Source organism: Pyrgilauda ruficollis, unplaced genomic scaffold (genome assembly GCF_017590135.1).
Source record: "Pyrgilauda ruficollis isolate IOZ18807 unplaced genomic scaffold, ASM1759013v1 scaffold41, whole genome shotgun sequence".
In the NCBI taxonomy this organism is placed as follows: Eukaryota; Metazoa; Chordata; class Aves; order Passeriformes; family Passeridae; genus Pyrgilauda; species Pyrgilauda ruficollis.
In genome coordinates this window covers 11,892,545-11,914,335 of record NW_024525601.1, presented here as the reverse complement: position 1 = coordinate 11,914,335, position 21,791 = coordinate 11,892,545, and the positions used below count along the sequence as shown (strand labels likewise).

The window sequence follows — 21,791 nt, the reverse complement described above, 5'->3', positions numbered from 1 at the left end:
TAGGATATTATCTAGGAGTCTCCCCTATTTATTTTGGTGATAAAGTTCATTCTCAAGAGGTTTGACAACTATCTGATGATACTCCACACCACAACCATTAACGTCAAAGTCATGATACAGCAGGAATAAAAATAAGCATAGCTCTCTATTAATCTTTTACTTTCATTCATTTCTCTTTTAAGAATAAACCTAGAGTTGTGACAGAATTTATAAGAGGCCATACTTTTAATTCCTATAATTACTTCAATTTTGCATAAAATATTATTTGTGTACTGGTTTATTTTGCCTCTGTTCCTTGGAATCTTTTACAACAAAGCTAAACCAAGAAACAGGAACTGTTCTAGTGGGTGAAACAACTGGAACTGAAACCCACTGAAACAATAAACAGCTTTCCATCACTGCAATCTCTCCTACAGATACAGAAAGAATACCGCACTTCAGGCTGGTTCTTTAGTGCAACCCAAAACAAGTTTGTTCAGAGTTTTGAAAAAAGTCCCGACTTTTTCCTGTAGTTCATGATTAAAGAAATAGACACATGAGGTTGAAATATGGTGCTTAAAATATTTTAAATGACACTGTGATTAGAGAAACTCAACCTAATTTATTTAAAACAAATGATACTTCCTTTCTAAAACTTATTTTGTACATTATATTTTTCTTCATATACCTTGTAGCTTAAAATAGTAAGATAGTAGGAAACTATTTTAAATGTCTCTTTTTATGTTTTTATGTTTTAATTACATTTCCACTTTCATTTAAAAATGCCTGATAGAAAACATGGCTATGAACCTAACCATCTAGTAAGTAAGAGATGCCATTGCCTATTTTCCAAAAGCAGAACATACAAGTATTAAAAATCTAAATACATTGTGTTAAATTATACAATTGCTTAATAACTTATACAGTCTACTGACCTTATTAGCAAAAAATAATACTAAAATTGACATACAGGCTTTATTTATAGGATAATCAAGACATTGTTTAAAAACAATATCAATTGTCTTTTCTGTATGAAATTAAATACAAATATGAGACAATGAATAAATTTAATCTTTAAAACATGTTCTGCTACTTAGCAATTTAAATCAATCTGTGCCGAAGTGTGACTGCATTAAAATGTCTGTGACCACATAAAATTGTTTTTATTTATTTCTTAATTTCTATGGATAAAGTCCAACTGCTTTTCTCTGAATGGGTCAGACATAAAGAAAGGGGAAAATATGACAGAAAGATATATAAGTGAAGTCACCACTGATGATCCTAGTGAAAAAACCAATGCCTTCAGAACAAAACAGGCATTTCTCCTATGGAAACCAAAGATCACTGTAAAAGAAAAAGAAATTTGAAGCGTTCTTTGTACATATATACAACTTTGGAAAGCTGCAACCACTTTTTCCATAAGCGCTGAAGATCCATGAATATTATCAGATCCACATTCACTTGAAAATCTGTATCAGAAAAGAATGCTAAAAATAAACTGGGTGCTAGGGAGGGGGAAAAAAAAAAAAACCAACCCAGAGAGAATGTAACAGATAAAGGGAAAATATTTGGGTAGCAAATAAAGATGATTCACCATTATTGCTACAGTAGAAAAAGGAAATAAGAGTGAGTTTAAGCCTACAGGAGGCATTTCCATTTAGTGGAGAATAATTAGGCTCCATTCTTTAAATCGGCTTCCTCAAGGGCCAGGACCGAGTGAAGAAATAAAGAAAAAGCAACTATTAAGCCATAAACTGTTAGGTTATGAGCTGGAAGAGCAGCTGGGTTTCTGAAGATAAGACCTCCTTAGTGAGTGTTCAGAGACTGTTAACATGAATGATAGAATTAGAATTACTTAGCAAAAAGAGTATGTTAAAAATGTTTTTGGCAAACTCCATTTAAAAGAACTTCCTCTCTTCCATTTTTCCAAGACTAGTTTTGTTAATTATTGTGAAAGGCTATAATTTATAAAAATCAGCAATGCTGTCTTTGAATTTCAAATTTTACAGGCTACCTCTGTTATTTTTTATTACCTTGTACCTTCCCCACCCAATAAATGACACCTATGTAAAACATATTGGAACATATGTTTCTTCAAAGAAGCAATTTTTTGAGGAACACAACAAAAAATTATTCTGTCTCCTTGCCACTGAAAGTTATTAGGAATAACTGTAAACAGATTTATGTAACTAGATGGACAGAGAAATTCCTGCCCAGTAAAGGGCTTATTTTCCCAAAATCAACAGCACAATTAATTTTTATTTCTGTCAGATCATATTGATTTAAAATAAAACCAGCAAAATCAACAGCAGTCCACTTCCCTTTTTTTTAATGTAACCACAGCAGATGAGAAGGATTGTTTACTAATGGCCACATTACAAAACATAAATTAATATTGTTGCCATATGCTAAAGACTAGAGCCTACCTCAAGCACAAAATGTATGCACACACTCTGGAGACATGAAATTTCAGAGAGAACTCCCTCTGGAAAACATGCACACAATACCTCTCTCTAAAATATCCATAAAATTCAATATTTTCTTTGGGTGACACAGATCTATACTTGTATTGACATAAATAGTTGCACTTTGCCAGCACAGATGTATTGAGTAATTCACCTCCATCACTCTTTGATCTCCAGAGCCCAACTTGCCAAAACTGAACAATTCATAACTCTGCTGTTGCCATCAGCTCTTGAAAATGAAAACCAGTTTGGGAGTAAGTTAATTGTATGAGTTTGCCAAAGCAAGCAAAAACAGATGTATACATCAAGGGTACTACAGTGACTGCAACATTCTTTCTGAAAAGCAATACTAGCACCGTGAATTAATAAATAGTATTGAGTAGTATCTTTTGGAAAAAGACATCAAATACCACATCAGCTTCATAGCTTGCACTGAATCCCATTATATTACAGCATGTTTTTGAGCCCAAACATTTCACAAAACTTAGAAAACTGTGAATCCTTATTCCAAATCAAGTCAACATTTTCCACTAAAAATATACAGCCTGTCATCACTAAGCCACCAATTCCTTAGACCTCATTAACTAATGTACAGGAAAAAAAAACAGATGAGAAACAGCCTCAAGCTTCACAGTATCTTCTCTTATTCTTATGACTCCCTTCAAGTGGTAATGAAACAAAAGGAGTTAAGCTCAATTCCAGGTACCATATTTTTATTTTATAGTTGTAGGAAGATGAAAGAAAAATACACCAAAAAAATCTAAGCAAAGTGAAAAACTTCTCTTGCTGATGTGTCACCCAAAACACTATGTTTGAGTTGCTACTTCATTGCTGCTCTTCTGCTTTTAGAAGAATGTATCTCACATCCAGATGTTGCCACGTGTCACAAACATTTTCAGTAGAATTATCCAATATTATTCCCAAGAGACAAGATGCTAACAGTAAAATGTTTCATTGAATCGCCAGGAATTCCATTCCTGGAAAGGAACTGAATATCCAAATGGGGACTCAGGTTTCAAACAGTGGTGAATATACAATCTGCTACAGAATTATCCTAGGGTTTCCTAGTCTAAAAAGCACAAGGTGTTCAAAAGCACAGTAGCTACAAAGCAGAATTTCAGGATCCAGCATAACCATATCCTCTGCTGTCCATCATTTTGTCAGCTATCTCTAGGAAAATTAACTAAGGAACTAACCTAGGGAATTAACTCTGCCATTTCATGTTCATAGTTGAAGAACATACACTTCTAGCAAGTGCTGAAAACCGAAGTGTTTCAAGAGGAGACACGGGTTGCTGGTATTTGGGTACACACAAGAAGCCCTGTTGGGGCTGAGGTGGGGAGGGAAGTCATGCTGCAGCACGAATTGCTGTCTCCTCCACACGCACATCATTGCGCATTCCATTGGCTTGCACGAAGACCATTTTTAATCAACTGCGCTCCGCGGCTGATGGATTAGCCCTGGCTTCAGAAACCCTAGGGACAAATGCTTTTTGAGAACTGAACATCCTATTGATGGGCAAAAGGATATTATAGTCATCATTTTCCCAGGCAACAGTAATTGGGATTTTAATTCTTCTACTCACAGCATCTTTATATGCTACCCCTGTATTTGAGGAAAATGGAATTTTAAAGATATGGGACTGCTACAGAGCTTCTATTAGAAATCCCATTCCAAACAAAATCAACTGTAGCATAAAGAGTTTCTTTAACATATGCCTTTGGAGAAGGTGGGGAAAGAAAAATTCTCCACAGTATCTGCAAAATCCTGAGGTGTGACCATTCTACTTGTCTACTTAGCAATACTGATGTGGTGTAATAGCTTTTGCCAAGTCATGTGTTTATAATGGTTAGGAATTTTTATATTATTATGCTAGTAAAATTGTTCAGTAGCCTGCATTTATATTGTGAAAAGTGTGCCTGCTGAGGAATGATGTGACTCTTCCCTGTCTGAGTGTCAGCTGGTGCATTTTATTCTGAAAGACTGTGGTCTAAAAGCCCACAAATGGGATGAGGCTGTTGCTTACAGTTTCATCCTTTTGCTTCCAGCTACATTTAAAGAGGCATTTTTTAAACTCTTGCTAAACAATTTCTGATCTCTCTGTCAGAACTCTGGCTTATGGACTCTATCAGAGTGGAAAAGGGCAAATAAAAATCTAATCAATTGGGCAATTAAGAATTCAATGTGCAAGCAACACCCATCCTCATATGTATCACACATATTCTAAAACACAAGTCAGAGAATTTGAAGTGTTTTTTGCACTGAACTAAATGCTAATTTTATGCCACAGAATAATTTCCTGGAAAGAAAAAAAACCCCAGCTCTAGTGTGAAAAGCATAATTGGACTGTTAGACCAAATATTTTCTATAGAAATAACTATTCTCAAATATTTACAAACCGATCAAGTCACCACCTCACCTGTCATAAACTAAATGAGACCATCCCTATTAAACCCTCCAGAACAAAGGAAGTGTTTGTTCACTCAGGACTTTTTATGTGTCTTTTATAAATCCTTCCCTGTTTACCTTAATTCCTTCTTACAGCTATAATGAATGCAATACACTGGTAATCATTTAGCTAGTGCTATACCCAAAGGAAAATCTCTGCCTATACTCTTTAATCAGTACTATCAGAATTATAGTCTAAGAACTACATTGGACTAATTAGCAAAAGCATCTCATTCATGTTCAATTTATTTTCTGTTGTGATTCTTAAATGCTTTTCAGATATACTGATTTATTGAACACATATTTCTGCTGCATAAATATGACCTCCTTTTTTTGCTTGAAAGTCTAAAAAAATTCATGCTGTGCAACTGCAACAATTTACAAGGCAATCAAAAGACAATTATTATTTATTAACAAAAAATTTAAGCTAGAAAGATTTCAGAGTTTTCAAAAATTATTGACATAAAAAAAAATACTGAATCAAGAGTGGTCAAATCACATCCTCCAGAGCAAAATGCCTACTGTGGATGGTGATTCCTATGCCTTTGCAGATTAAATAATTTGTAATTTCAATCCACCAAAAACTGGAGGTATTTTTTGGGCATGGTCCTATTTTTAAGCCAAGCCTTCTATACTGTAAACGAAATCAGAATTCTAAGTGTATATAAATGATCTCTTTAACAACAAACTTGCAGTCTCAAGAAAAGCAATTATCAAACATTTTTGGCAAAATTATGTCCTGTACTAGCTGACTGATGTGCTATTTATTAAATACATGGTGCATGTAATTCTTAATTGATCACATCAAGCATTGGCCTTTCTGTATGCAATAGACACTCACTACTGAGTAAATCCCATTTACTTTTTTTTAATATATCCATTGATATACATGGCAGGACAAAAAGATTAACATGCCTTGTTCTCAAAATGTTAAATATATTGCAGTTTTCCAAGATTTGTTAAAGACAAAAAATGATAGAAAATTCTCAGCTTTAAAACCAATCTAGGTGTAATTTAATGCTCTATTTCGAAATTTTAAAATTTTTGCAGCCTCTCTTTTATGTCATCACAAGTGCTGTAATTATTTTTATTACTGTGAACTGTGAAAATTGTACATAGCCTGCTCCCAGTCAAAACCCAGCAATTTTTTACTTCTGGAATTATGACATCCTATTTACATTCTATAACATCCTATTTACATCCTAACACTCCTAAATAATTGCCCAATTTTTGGCCATCATTTTTATTTGTTTATAACAAGTAACATCAACTTTTGCTTTGTATTTGTAACTGTGTTTACACTGCTTTTTACCGCTCTATTCTTCCTGCAATTTCAGGAATTGTGCAGCAACAAATTTTCTGAGTATCAAAGAGGAATTGTTAAAGAACATGTAAGTTCACTTACATACGTAACATACACTGCATAAGCATCAAACCACTGCACATGCAGAGGCTGTTAACTTATAGACCATATCAAAAACTTATAGATCAGATATCAAAGAAAATGAAGAAGCAGAGATGTTTAATAACTGTGGACCTTTGTTTCCACAGAGCTTCACACAAAACTTCAGTCCTAGACAGACCCACAACATGCCTTGGATAGTTCTGTTACTCCTATCACTGAACACTTTATGATTTTTCAGTGCTGCTGGAGAACAATACAAAAACTGCAGTATCAGTCCTGTAAAGGTCCAGCCTGGGAGCTAAGTAAGTTGCTCAAGATAAAAAAGGAAGTCTTTAGCAGAACAACAACATGAGCTGAGCCTTTTCATGTCCTAGTTGTTAAACAGGACACTGTCTCACCATATACCAAGTATGCCAAAACAGCAGGCAGCAGTCCAGCAGTGGGACAGGTTGAGATGGGGCAGCAGAAGAGAACTGACGAAGGGAAGGTTCATTTCAAAAGTTCTGGACAGTCAGATTTTTTTTTTATAAAGCATCCACTTTATAATCACTACATGAGTGTAGTTATAATTCACTTCTTTTCCTTGCAAAGTAATTTTACATGACTGATGTTCTCCTTATGAATAACTACTAACTCTCAAAAATGAAAAAAAATTTCTAAGGTTGTCATTTTTAAGTTATTTCAACATTTCAGTTTGCCATTATTTTAGAGGGAAAAAAATGCACAGCATTTGATACTTCAAGATGTCATTATGTGACGATGGCAAACAGGAAAGGTTTGTATTTTTTTCTTTCTCTGCCTGAAATAAAAAAATACAAACCTTTGTCCACTGCCCAGAACTCTACTGAGGGACCAACCCCACATGTCCACACTGAAATCAGTGAGATATCTGACTCTGACAACTGCCAGTCTGAAGCCTGGTAAAGGCAAATTATACTTTAGCTCTGGGCCCTAAACAGAAAAACTGTAAGCCAAAAAATTACCTACTGAAAACACACCCAACATCACTATTCTTTGTCTTTTAAAACCCTAAGTCAAATAAAGGCACTTAGTGTCCCTGATTCCTTCATAAGCCCAACAAAGAGAGGGAGTCACTCAAAATAGTTCCACTGAGTACAAAAGATTATTTATACTGCTTAGAAATCACACCATTAAAATCTGAAGAAAACAATACTTTTTTTGTTCCCAAAATATGCCCTCTAATATTGAGATTAAATCACCTACCACCATTTTCTTCTCCATTATTATTGTTTGTCTCAGCCATTTCGGTGCCATCTAACTCAGATTCACATCCTAAATCCAATGTTCCATCAGTAGGGCATGTTGATTCTTCTTTCTACAGTTAAAAAATAAAAATAAAAATAAAATTAACAAGAAAAAAAATCAATCATGATCCTGCTGCATCTCCGAAAATAGATTACTGCAGTGTAGTCTCATGCTTACATTTCAGAAAAACCAAGAATAAAATAAAATATGCCTGTGAGTTACTCTAGAGAGAGCCATAAAAAACAGACTTTCATGAAAAGACTTGCAAACTAAAAGCAAAAAAGCTGTTTTGTGAGGTCATAACATGATCTTTTTAAAACTGAAAAAGTCACATAAAATACAAGATCTTCCACTTTTTCTTCTTTTTTTTTTTTTAACAGCAACAGACTTGTGTGGCTGTTAAAAATCCTGGTTTTCCAGTTGAGTGTCTACAACACTGCAGCAAAACACAAATCCTTTAATGTTTCTTTTCTGCCTTTGCCTGTTTCCTGAATTCAAATAGCTGAAGCAACCTGGAGCTCACAAGCATGGGAGTGATTGTGAATTCCTGGAATTGTGCCAAGAATATCTCTCGATTTAAAGAAAAACAACAGCATTTGTTCTAGTAAATTAGGAAAGACAGCTTCTGAAAACTATTAATTCAATTGCAAGTATTCAAGTATTTCAGGATTTTTAGTTAGCAGGAGCTGACAAATTTATTTACTTTTATATTTTTATACCCATACATCAAATACATCTGTCATAAATTACAAAAGATCCTTTGCCCCAGCCCAAAATTTTAGTTGACTACATTTACACTGCCAAGAAGATAATCTCACTTTCTTTTTTCTCATTTCTGCCTCACATTATTCCACTTCTATTGTGAAACCACTTTAAGTTTGATCATGTACAACAAGAAAAAATTTCCACCCACAGTAAACATCATGTTCATAACAAAACAAAAAAAAATTAAAACGGAATATAAATAAAGGCAAAATTCTATCACTATAATTATATTCCTTCTCAAAAGCAATGATGCAACCTTTGAATTAAAAGCTGATTTATATTAGACTTGCAAATAATTTTTCACTATTCAAAAATCAAATATCAATACAATTACTTAATTAGAAAGTCAGTGATCCTCTTGAGCTCACTAGTCCTAAAACAAAGGCCTTACTGTGAACAACTCCAGTAAAGCAGCATTTTAACTAAGCTACGTGTTTTTTATACCATGTGCCAAATTCAAGAACACGTATATGCTTTCTAGGATAAAACATTCAATGTTTACTTTCATTATAAATCCTTTTAAAAGACATCTGAAAGCAGTTAGAAGGACTATCAGGTCATTTCCTTGCCAAAGAATCTAATCTGTTTACCTTTATATCTATTGAGACATTCATAAAATGGATTAATAGCTGTATGTACAATCCATATACAAAATTTAAACTTACTTTGAGAGCATAGAGTCCTGATTTCCCAGGGATTTTGAAGAATGTTCCATCACCTACACGAGTGTTAGTATGAAGCATTGCATTCAGGCAAGCTAATGGAGAGGTTCCACTGAAAAATAAAATTGTGCAGTCTAAGATTGAGTGCCTCTTGTAAAACTATTCCCTCAGTCTATTTTTTTAAAAACTCATGCTTGCCTGTTTTTTTTTTTTTTTCCCCCCCCCCCCCCCTTTTTTTTAATTCTCTCAACCCTGAAAACATCTACATTACAATAACAGGCCAGTTTCAAACTTAATCATATGCATCTGTCCCCTAGGCTTGAGGCAAAAAGTCTGTGAATTATAATTACGTTTTTCTTCATACAGAAACCAGCTCCACATTCTGAAAGAACCAAAGTCCAAATATTTATGTGAAATTACTTCATAAATAACACCATGAAGCCTCATTTTTAAAATGTTACAGACAATGTGGCTGCTGCACATGAATGATCAAAACAGTACCAAGTTCAAGGGCAGCTGCATCCCATAGGATGAAAGGCAACAAAAGAATAATAAAGAGCCCAGAAAGAACACATTTAAAATTAAAAGTGATATATAGTAAAGCCTTCTTCTGGCTCAACATGGTCAGCATGCATTACTATATACAAATATAAGCACATTTATGCCTTTCATGAAACATTATCTTTTCTAATTAGAATTGTTTTAGAGATTATGAGACTGACATCCTCAAGGTAATAATTTTAATACCACTGTGGAATGCATGTTAAAGGACTATTTAAAAAGAAACACAACACATTTAGGAAAGAAAAAAAAAAAAAGAGCATTTGGACAGGGATATCTTTGTAGAATATACAAGTTTACATCAGAAAAAGAAAACAAATATTTCTACCCTAGCTAGATGTATACTATTCTGAAAAGTTGATCTAAAAAATGGTGGGGAAGGAGGCAGTCATAAATTATTTTAATGTATTTTAATTTAAAAATTGAAGTACAAGATCTATAGATGTACTATCACATCTTTATCCCCATTTGCTGGCTACTGTACACGGTGTACTCAGGAACTGAGTCTGAAACTGTGCTTCTTCCCTGGGGTCCCCAGTCTGCATGCACGCTTATCTTTAGCCACGTAAATATATTCCACTTGGTTAAGTGGAACAATGCCTGTGCATTAAATTAAGTGTGTTGCGAAGTATTTCAGGATTAATTATATACTCAACTATAAACCAGGAACAGGGCTTCAAAGTTCATCAGAAATTACTCTTCCTTATTCTGTGGTATTAAAACACAACATCCAATCCTAGTTGAAAATTGCAAGCCTGATTATTTTTTTAATATGTGAAACTGGATTGAAATTGTTGTATTTCATATGGTTATGCTTTCTGTTGATTTCCATGGCTCTGTTACAACAAAATTCATCCTTACTGTACATATATCATTATTTTAATGGCAAGATCAATAGTGTGGTAATTGCTCTTCCGGTAAAAATTAAACTATAAAGTGCCCTCAGGCCAGGAAGTCCTGTCTATTATAATTTATTTACTGCAGGTCACCTAATGTATCATATTACTACATCTAAAATAAAAAATTGCAGGTAAAAATGCTGCTTGTTGATAAACATATCAGATATGCAATAGGTATTTATTTTATGGATATTCTAAACATGATCACGCAATATGAAAATTCTGACAAGTTTTTGTGGTTTCTCTGGCTTCCCTGCAAGTAAAACTAGCGACACATTTGGTTTTGATAGAATGCTTTAACAAAATACAAACCAAGATACATTGGAAATAAAATGATCCTGCTAGCAGTGGGACAGAAGACATTAAGAGAGTTCATTGAGTTTAACGATTACTTAAACACTTTTGTAATATGTAGAATACTTCTCTTTACACATTTTCCTTACTGTATTGATGCTTGACAAGCAAAGAGACAAAGCATTTAATACAGCAGTTACGGCTGTGTAATTTCTTCCATATGTTAACATACATAACGTGAAGCAATTTCAACTCTCTCAGACTTGGATCTTTTTAGTGAAACATTATCACCGATTAAGGCTTTCTCTGCAAGACAGAAAGAACTTGCTGACTCTGCAGCAGAACAAAAACTTGGTATGTCAACAAGAAACAAAACTGTGTGTGCATGTATGCACAATTTGTATTCTCCTCCCATTCTGATGGATATATGCTGGACTCCACACTTATTTTTAGATATCATTAACCAATTGAAACGATACAGGATGAATGAACCCAAAATAGAGGATTTGGCAACATCTCGTGATCACTACTGTGCTCACAGCAGATATCTTAATCTTCAAAGTCTAGACAACTGGCAAGTGGACAACAGAAACTACTCTCTGACTTAGAAACAAACTTGCATCGGCTACTGAGCCAACAAGCACTTTAACTACTGCTATGCTTGTTTCTTACAGGTATCTGCAACTCCTAATGGCATGCAACCAAAGGGCCATATCCACGCTTCTTGAAAACTGGACTTGGGTATGTCCATAATGAGCACTAAACAACAGAACACACTTAAGCTGCAAATGAAAATAATCTGGGAACACTGAGGGGTGAGATTTATTTTGAGCTAACATATCAAACTGAAGTTCCATGGCGTCCTTTGTCAGGTCTGCTTTGACCCATCTCAACCAATGACTTGCTTATTCTTCTGACAGCACTGGCATCCTTAAAATACTGCAAAATCCCAAATGTTATACACAAATGATGCTGGAAATGCTTGCAACACATAGGACTGTGGTTCAAAAAGCCAGCAAAGATCCCATGATGCAGACTGATGTCTGAATCATAGATCACTTTCTGAGAGATCTGTACTACTTATTGCATGCTTTCTAAATTCTCCCACAGCCTGAGGACATGTTCCTTCTGCTCACGGCTCCTGGCATGTATTAATACAGCAGTCAAGGCCTGCCAATATGAGGCTGAGTATCTCTGAATATCAAAAATGGCACAGCTTGACCTAAGTTCTTAAAACACTCCAAATCAGTTCAACTTTGATTCAATTAAATGAAATTGGATACAATAATATTCCACTTTGTAACTTGATATCTGTGAACTTTTAGAGTCATAATATATTTTAAATTGATATGGTGCAAGTTTTATTGCCACAGTCTGCACACAAGAAATATGTTTACCATTTACAGTTTTCAAAAGCAGAACTTTCATACTATTTATCATCATTTGGGTGAGACTGCTTTAAACCACTGTGGTATTCTAGAAGCCATTTACATATAGATGTTATAATCTGTAGAACTATGTCTTTAAGATAGGTATTTTTCTGCTTGTGTGTTTATTTTATATACATATCCATCCATACACGTATACAAGCAGTATTACCCCACACACACTTTCAAAACCGTTTAGAAGATAAAAAGTTACTTACTTTCTGTAAAAGTGATGTTATGATGTTACAACAACCAGCAACATAGGAAAGAAAAGAAAACAAAACACTCATTAACCTTCCAATGTAAAGGCTGCCAATACAACTTGATCATTTAAAAGACATCAGGCATTTCAATGTTTGGTAAGTTCTCTTTCCCAAAATCACTACACGCTGGTAGTACTCAGTGCATCCCTTCCAAATTCCTGTGTATTATCAAATCAAACTTTGCACCCCTAACTCCCCCAGCCAAAAGTATCTCCAACATTTTGTGATTCTGGGCTCCCTCTACTGGTCACGGAGCCAGTGTTACCTAAATCGAAATCCCAGACTTTCCACACACCAATCTCTGCTAAAACATGTAGGGGAAGTACAGATTTCCGCTACTTCTTCCTCTGCCACCCTCCCCAAAACCCTATTAAAAATTTGTAAAAACACCAGTAAAAACGTGACTTATTTTTATATTGGAAACTTCTCAAACACATGGTTCTGTCAGAAAAACCCTGAAAACTTCTGTGGTTATGCATATAATTCTAATGGTCTTTGCTAGACTGCTTGCCAAGAGACAAAAATTATGATCTTGGCAAAAAAAAAAAGATGTCTTAAATATGGAAAATAAATTGACTAAAGCTGCCTTGTCCAGGCAATATAGTGTGACAGACAGTGAAAGTTGCCTGACACTTTGCAGACAAGGCACCTTGGGTCCTGCAGCAGGCAGCACTTCAGGCACTCAGCCCCACTGTACGTGATGTAACCCCTCCTCTGCCTGACATGTCCCCAAATCTAATGATGACTGCTATAAGAGGAGCACCTAGGTGTCATAAATTTGTACAGTATTTATTTGTTTGAATCATCTGCTCTTTTTATACATATCCATAAATAGTCACAAGGGAGCAACAATTTTTACTCAGTGCTAGAAACAAAGTAAAACCAAAACGCTTAAGAACTAATTTCTAGGCATGTTTTGAAGTCACACAGAATATAATATGTTCACAATGCATGTAAGTTACATCAATTTTAGAGTGACAACAGATAAAGAAAATAAAACTTATCAGGAAAGGCTGCAGAAAACCCACTTGTGTGGTACGGTAAACAGAAAAGTAAAAGAAGGCATAATTGTAATTTTCCAGAAATATATAAAAAACTGTTGAAGTCAATGGAGATGAATGTTTTTCATTCCCCACTGGGGGAAGAAAAAGAAAGTTCATGGATAGCCTAAAAGTGTGAATGCAGCTGCTGATGTTTTAATCAACACCAGAACAGAGCAGGGAAGTTTATAAAATGACCTTCATCAGAAGATCATACACACTTCAGCCCCAGCTGATACAGACTGGAACCTGTCCCAGTGTCTATGTTCAGTGATCTCTTGAGAAGAGATAAAGAATCTCTCATCAATCACTGTAACCTGTTATTCTTTATCTCTTCTATAAATCTACATTTTGGTTAAGGCTGAGGTTAATCATGTGCCCTAAGTATACTTGGTCCAACATATACAGCAGCTAGAAATGCTGGAAAATTGACTCAATGTCTAGACCTGCATTGCTTGCCCAAGTGTCCCACACAGCACTGCATGCCTGGTGTGATGAGGCCCTTTGGTTTCCTCTTAAAAGCTCTCCCACAATCTTCAAGGAACCATGTTCCCACAGTCCTGCTGTCAAGTGTCAGCAAAATGTCCCAACCTGCCTCAAAAGACTGTGGCTGTGACCTGGCTCAGGAGTGACAAAGAAAACCACCAGGAACCTAAGCAGCTATACCAAGATGAGAAGATAGCTGTGCTATTTATCAAGATGACAGGCCAACTGCTGCTGACCAGTCTAGAGCTGTTCTCCTGCCACAGCCAGGTTTGACTGAGCTGGCAGTGCTGCAGCAGCAGTTAGTGCTGGGGCCAAGGCACATTCTACCAGCCTGAGCTCAGGAGGAACAACCAGGAGAGGTCCAATGAATTGAAGACTGAATAAAAAACCCAGATATTTTAATATATTCAAATGGCACAGGATCTTTCCCTCGGCACAGAGGGAAGCAGAGAGCACAGGTAAACACTGGAAAACAAAGCTGTTGGTGAGTGCAAGATTTCCTGCCAACCACCTATGACTTTCTCAGCAATAAACACATCAAGTTAGTCTAAACAAACCAACCAGTTGTCCCTGGCTGGACATCACTTGCCCACCAAAGCTGCTTTAGCACTCCCCTTCTCAGCTGGGCTGTGGAGAGAAAATGTAAGGAAAGGCTCATGAGGTAAGGACAGGGAAAGATCACTCAGCAATAATCACCACGGGCAAAATGGACTTGACTTGGGGAAATAAGCATTGAGTTTATAACCAATCAGATGAAAGTAAGAAAATGAGAAATAAAACCAAACCTTAAAACACCTTCCTCCCCTTCTCCCTTCCCTCCTTCCTGGGCTTAATTTCACTCATGGTTTTCTCTACCTTCTCCCCAGCAGCATGGGGGAATGGGAGTTGTGGTCAGTTCATGACACATTGTCTCTGCTGCTCATCCCTTTAGGGTGGGGACCCCTCACATTCTCTCCTGCCCTGGGGTGGGTTTCTTCCACAGGGTGCAGTCCTTCAGGACCATGGTCTTCACCACAGGCTGCAGTGCAATCTCTGCTCCAGCCTTGGAGCACCTCCTCTCCCTCCTTCTTCACTGCCCCTGGTGTCTGCACAGCTGTGGCTCTCACACACTCTCACTCCCCTCTGCAGCTGCAGTTACTGTTGTGCAGGGCTTTCCCCAATCCTTAGCTCTGTCATCCCAGAGGCACCACCATCATGGCTGATGGGCAACAGGGGGTGGGTTTTGGAGCCGGCTGGCATTGACTCCATCGGACATGAGGGAAGCTTCTCATAGAAGCCACCCCTATAGACCGTCACTATCAAAACCTGGCCTTGAAATCCCAAAACACACAGGGAGACTGCAAGCAGTATATTTGCTTTCTCAGCCACTGTTACATACAGACTACATACTCCAGGTACAATTGAACTTAGCCATCCTTATTTCAGTAGCAAAATCGTAAAGGCCAAACATGATAATCCAAACTAAACCAATTTAAATTACCAAACAGAAAATTTGATTTGAACAATCAATTAAAATCTTGCTTTTGATTTTTTCCATTTATTTTCCTACAGCAAGGTTAATTTGTTCATTGCTTGAAATAATTAAAATACCCCAATCAGACAACAAATAGAGCTTTAATGTAATCTCGCTTTTTATTTATTCAGAGACTACAAATGCATTAATCAATTATCTAACTTATTGTACAGAAATTAATCCAGGTCGTATTTTTCAGTGTTAAAAGAGCAATGACACTGTATTTACTAAATCTTTACAAGTGTACTTATTTTTGTCAAATAATTTCTGGAAAGAACTTCAATTTGATTAAGAGATTGACTTTTAAATGCTGAATGAAAATACACTAAATGTGCAGGATATAAAAGGAAAAAAGGAGAGACTTTCCAAAATATCACATATCCAACATGATTTATTAAACAATAAAACCATCTCTTAATATGTGGGTAGTAGGTAGCTAGGGAACCATCTACTATTTTTATATATACAGTCTAGTGAAACTCCAGAGCTGGAAGATCTCAGACACTCACATAAAGTTCTTATTCATAAATTGGAGCAATAAAAAAAGCATTTTTCTTTTTGAGCTTCCAATTGGCTTTTTAATTTTAAAGGGACTACTAATGAGAACTACAGAGAATACTCAATATGAACAGTCGACATGACTGTCAAAACTATTTATGTTCTGAAGTCTTAACCATTTAAATAATAAAGTCATAATAAATAAAGTCTTAAGCCTTAAGTTATTTGCTTAAGTTTTATAGGAATTGAAGTACATACAAGTTGAATACTATTTATACAGTCTGAATAAATCATACTGCAGGTTTATTCCTAAAATAAGCTCTCCCACTTGAATATTTAAATGAATTTTAAAGGATTAAAAGACAATTCTAAAAATAAATGGTTTTTAAAGTTTATTTTCAATCGTTTTTATCCACATTAACCAGAATTAACACCAGTTTTGTTCTCATTTGGGCAGCACCTTAAAGAACATTTTTACATCTCTGGTCCTACTTCTGCTTCACACATGGTACCTGACTTTCAGCCTTTGAATATCACCAACAGGGCTGCTATTCTTGGGCACAGCAAATGAGCCAGGCTATGAGGCAACAAGACAAAGTAGTACAGCTCATTTGTCTATAGTCTCACAGACTGCAAATAACTACCGTAAGATGCTAGAGAAAAAGACCTATTATTTTTACTGCTGACATTCTTCATCCTCAACTGTCATAGAGATTTCTTGCTTTTCTAAATCAGATGGAGATAGAGGCATGATTACTGGTAGTATGATGGAAAAAACAAGGACCAGTACAGATGTACACAGATGTAACACATCTGTCATAGATACCTAGTATCTGTCTCACAAACTAGCAGCACTTACCTATCAGTTTTCACAGAAGTTAACCAAAGTACTGAACCCTGAATATCTAAACCAGAAGAACCAAGCAATGAACTCAAACCCTGACCTTTGCAGCTTTGAGGGAGTTACAAGCAGCTGGAATCACAGGTGTATCACTGAAGTGATACATCACCTAGAAACTAAACCTTATCAATATCCTTCAAACATTAAATGACCTAGAGCAATAATGTATAAAAACTCAACCTGGATCCTAAATTCAAGCTAGGTATTATGGAAATATATTCTTTTTGCATTCTCAGCAGGAAATCTCATTTACAATCTCACCTAAGTCTAGTTTTACATCTTGAATTAACCCAAACTTGAATCAGGGAAGGAGTTAGAAGAGAAGCTGCTTTCACAGAACAGTTTCCTCACTCTATTACCAAACTGCCTTTGAAGCATTAAACACTGGCTCTCCTTGGAAGAGAGACATACAAATACTATTCAATACTTCTATGAAGAATATACACAATAAATAAATACTGGACCTTATGCCACTACCCTTAGGATCTAGTTCTACTAATCCCAGGATCCTCTTGCAAGAAGCAATCTCCCTCTGAACCTTTTGTACATCTAGATACAGTCATTGTGTGTAGTGATTACACGGAATTAACACGTACAATAAAGCACAAACATAATAAACCTCTAGACATACATCATCATGTCAAAACTAAGGTGGACAAATGAATGAAACTGCGAGCTGAAGGCAAATAGGACAGCAAGACAGGGCATGCTGTTAAGAAAACGTGGCTTTTTTCTTTAAGAGTTTGCCAGACTGGCTGCATTCACTCACAGTCAGTTCTTAGTGAATAACTGACCACACAGTCAAGGATGTTTCTTGGAAAGCAAAGCTCTCCTGCATGGCTACACATAAATTTTAATTCTAATTCCCTCTAAGTAGCTAAGAGTTTGGCTCTCTTTTGAAAGTGATGGCATAGACTTAGGCATTTTTTCACCTTTTAGCTGTATTGCAGCACTGTCATGTATCTGATGTTTCTTTTTTTTTCTCAGGGTAAAGATTACTGAAAACACATCAGATCCTGCCCTCTGCCCTGTGCAATGGCCTTTCATAGACATTTCAATCAGGTTTGGCATTTCCACCCTTACCTTGTGAGTGCTCTGCGGTCTGAGGCCAAGGTAGATAAAGTTCTATACTGTACAACACTGGTAATGAATCTTTTTGCTATCTAGAGCAAAATCTATTTTATCTCATGGTGCTGGCAGTCTGAGAAAACTTCTGATGGTGTCAAACCTGGTGACAATAGCCACAGTAATGTTTCAGAACAAAACAGCAAATGGAGTTCATCCATGCTGAAAGCGGAGCTTTATTACAACTGTTCTAAAACAGTAAAATGAAAAGCCCCATGAACTAAAGTTCACTATACATCTCAGTACTCCTTAAGCCAGCCAGGATTTTTCCCCCTTTTTTTTATACCATTTTCTGTCACAAGAAAAACTTTATTTATAAAAGTTCCAGAACCTGTGTAAAATTTAAGGGTTCCTGAACAGAATTTTATAGAGCTACTGTTATGTATTTTTCCCTGAAAATATTTGTAATGTATCTGAAAACAAGATGCTCTCAGTATAGCAGGTAAATTTGAGAAGAGAAAATAAAAAGCACACAAACCCATCGTACTAATGGCACATTATATACTACAGACTGAAAGATATTAACAATTTTCCTGAAATTCAAATACCCCTAGCTATTAGTTTTGCTGATTACCCTTTGCCAGCCATGCCTCTGAGTAGATCTCCTTGAGTACTTTGAATATTCCATAAAGTATGTTTGAAACACCATGACACCTCTTTAAATGATATTCACATATGGCAACAAGCATTCCTCAACCAGAAAGGAAATGAGAATACAAGTTTTATAGAGAAATGTTTACACTTCTCTGTGCTCCCTAACACCTGGGAAAACCCCAGGTTTTTCTTCTTTGTGAAGAAAAACCTCAAAGAAAGGATATATGTAAATGCATCTCTGAATTTTGAATCCTTACTATTTCATTAAATGTAGTACAAATAATACAAGAAAAAAAGCAATGCTAACAAAAAAGGGCACTTTGAACGTGTTGTTGAAGGACACAGGCAAATATTAAAGAGTACCTCTTGAAATCATCCTGAAAGAAAAGTGTTTCAGAAAGAAAATCATCCCAAAAGAACAAGAAACCAGCATGCATCAGTGAGAGTCAGGACAGCCAGGGTGTCCCCTGGACTGAAAACAACCTCCTCATTCAACACTTAAAAAAAACTATTTGATTTTTTTTGTGTAACAAATTCTTATACTGGTTAAATAACACAGTTCTCCCTGACAGCTACTTCCTATTCAAGAATGTACTTTTATATCCATCTCTTTTTTAATAAAATATTTCCTTTTAATAGTTTTAACTGATTTCATTAAAATGCAGTAGTGCATTTTTCACTTTCTGCTCCAATATCAATAATCACCATGAAGGACAAAACTATAAATAAAGGAAAAAAAAAGAATTCCTACCACATTAAAGGAATTCTGGAGTAGAGGTTAAAAAATGGCTTTCTTAAAGAAACCATGATTTTATACATATGATGTCTTATTTTAGTATCAGATTTCACAGACCCTTGTGGGCTTTAAATACATATGTTTAGAAAAATGAAGTAATGACTGTGCTACAGTCAAAAATGTACTAAACCCAAGAAAAACACTGCCACAAAATGTGCAATGTATAAAATGAAAAAAACCACCCCACCCTTCCAAATATTCTTGGCTTCAAGGTGGGTGAAGCTTAGAAGCTTACTTCTCAAGGAAAAAAAATTAAGGTGGAAAGTAAAGTGACTATGCTGAACAAGACATAGCCAATAATCACTGAATGCCTTTTGGCCTCTAAAACTTAATCATTCTACACAAGGGACTTATATGAAATTATCCCAAGTTCGCTTGTTTAATTTGGCTTTTTAATTGGCCAGTCTCCACAATTTTCCCTTTAGTGTTTTAACAATATCTTGTGTGTGTGTGTATGTGTTGTTGATATACAACTGGTTAGTCAAATGCAAAATAAAAAATACATTACAACCCACCCCACCCACACCTCCTCCTCCTCCCAAAAAAAAGTTACAGCTATTTTTAAGAACATTCAGCTCCACCAAGTTTCATCCCTCATATAATTTACACTGCTAGGAACTTCCAGAAGTTATCTAGTCCAACCTTCTGCTCAAAGCAGGACCACTTGGACCTCAGCCTTGTCCACTCAAGTTTTGTAAAAATCTCCAGGAATAGAGACTTCACAGCCTCCCTGGACAACCTTTCTCCTGCGCTTAACTGCTCTAACTGGGAAAGTATTTTTTTTAGTATCACATCAAAATGTTTCATGTTCCAGTTTGTATCAGCTGCCTCTCATTCTTTGCTTCTCATGCTGTCACTATTTAACCTCCAAGAAAAGCCTGGCTCTGTCTTCCCTATACACTCCCATCAGTTAGCAGCGGAGGGCCACAGGATCCCCCTGAGCCTTCCCTTCTGCTCTGTGAACATGCCCATCTCTCAGCCTCTCCTCATTTACTGTATGCTCCAGCCTCCAGCCATCTTGGTGAACCTTCGCTGGACTCTGACGGGTCAATCTCTTTCCTGGAATAGCGGGCCCAAGACTGGACATGGTTCTCCAAATGCAGTCTCACAAGTGCTGAACAGAGGGGAAGGATCAGTTCACTTGGCCTGCTGGCCACAGTCCTGCTAACACAGCCCAACAGGGGCTTGCCCTTCTTTGCTGCAAGATGGACTAATAGCTGCCTTGTTAACCACCAGGACTGCCAGGTAATTTTCTGCAAAGCTGATTCCTGCCATGTTAGCCCCCAGCCTATACCACCATAGATTACTGTGCTCCAGGTGAAGAAGTTTGCTCTTGCCTGTGTTGAATTTCACAAGGCTGTTAGTTCCCAAACTGTTAGCACAGCTCTCTGCTGTCTAGATCCATCTGAACAACAGCCCAGTCTTCAATGATCAACTGCTTCCTCAAAACCTGCTGAATGTGGACTCTGTCCCATCTTCCAGGTGTTTAACAGCAACATTACCAGTAACAGCTTCAGTATCAATGTGTGAGCAACACCACTTAGTAACCAGTCACCAACTGGAGTTAGCACCTTTGATCAAAACATTTTGGGGCCTGAAGTCAAAGCAAATGTCCATCTACCTTACTGTCCATTTATTGAGCTCCTAGGTAATGGATTTGCTGTGAAGATACAATGGGAAATGATGCCAAATGTCTTGCTGAAGTCAAGGTAAAAGATACCCACTGCTGTCGTCTCATGCACAGAACCAGTCATCTAAACACAGAAGGTGAAGCAGCTGACCAGGCATGATTTGCCTCTTCTTAATCAGACTGGCTTTCTGCCACACTAGCTAGATTTTTTGTGCATTATAATGAGCCATTCTCATTCACCAAGGGAGATAAAACAGCCTTCCTGGACCCTTTTGTCCATAGCTTGACCAGGGCAGTCACCAACCTTCATACATTCAACTAGACCTTCCCTGTTCACATGTAACAAGCCCAAGAAGTACATCGCCTGCATTAAGAAATTGTCTTTCAGGAACGTTGTGGCTTGCTTGCATTCCCCACAACTACTATGGTCTGCAATATTTGCAAGGCACCCAGCAGACACTTTAAGGCCTCGTCTACTTCTTGGCCAGATGGTCAGCAGCAGATATTTACCCCAGCACTACTCATGTTGTTCTGCCTCAGGCTCAGTACTCATTCCAGGGCAAAGTACTGTGCACACCCCACCCCTCCTTTGCATGCACTGCCCCTCTCTGTCAGCCTGCATCCCTCCATCTATGCACAGTAGCATCCCATTGTGTGCATTATCCCCCATGTGTTTGTAAACCTAAGGTGCTCTGAAATTGTGCAGAGATTGCATAAAGAAAGTACAACATTTTTCCAATTATGTTTTTCCCCAGATACTTCCATTATGCTCCC

The 21,791-nt window shown here is 36.7% G+C and overlaps 1 protein-coding gene across 1 annotated transcript in view; it reads right to left on the bottom strand.

Moving 5' to 3' along the window:
* The window catches only part of ASXL3 (ASXL transcriptional regulator 3), a 121,443-nt gene that overhangs the window by 55,764 nt on the left and 43,888 nt on the right, over positions 1–21,791 (bottom strand). The window contains exons 4-5 of the mRNA XM_041477607.1: positions 8,994–9,102; positions 7,522–7,633 (exon numbers count right to left, since the gene is read on the bottom strand). Coding sequence (XP_041333541.1) covers positions 7,522–7,633; positions 8,994–9,102 — 221 coding nt within the window. The remainder of the gene's footprint in view (positions 1–7,521; positions 7,634–8,993; positions 9,103–21,791) is intronic.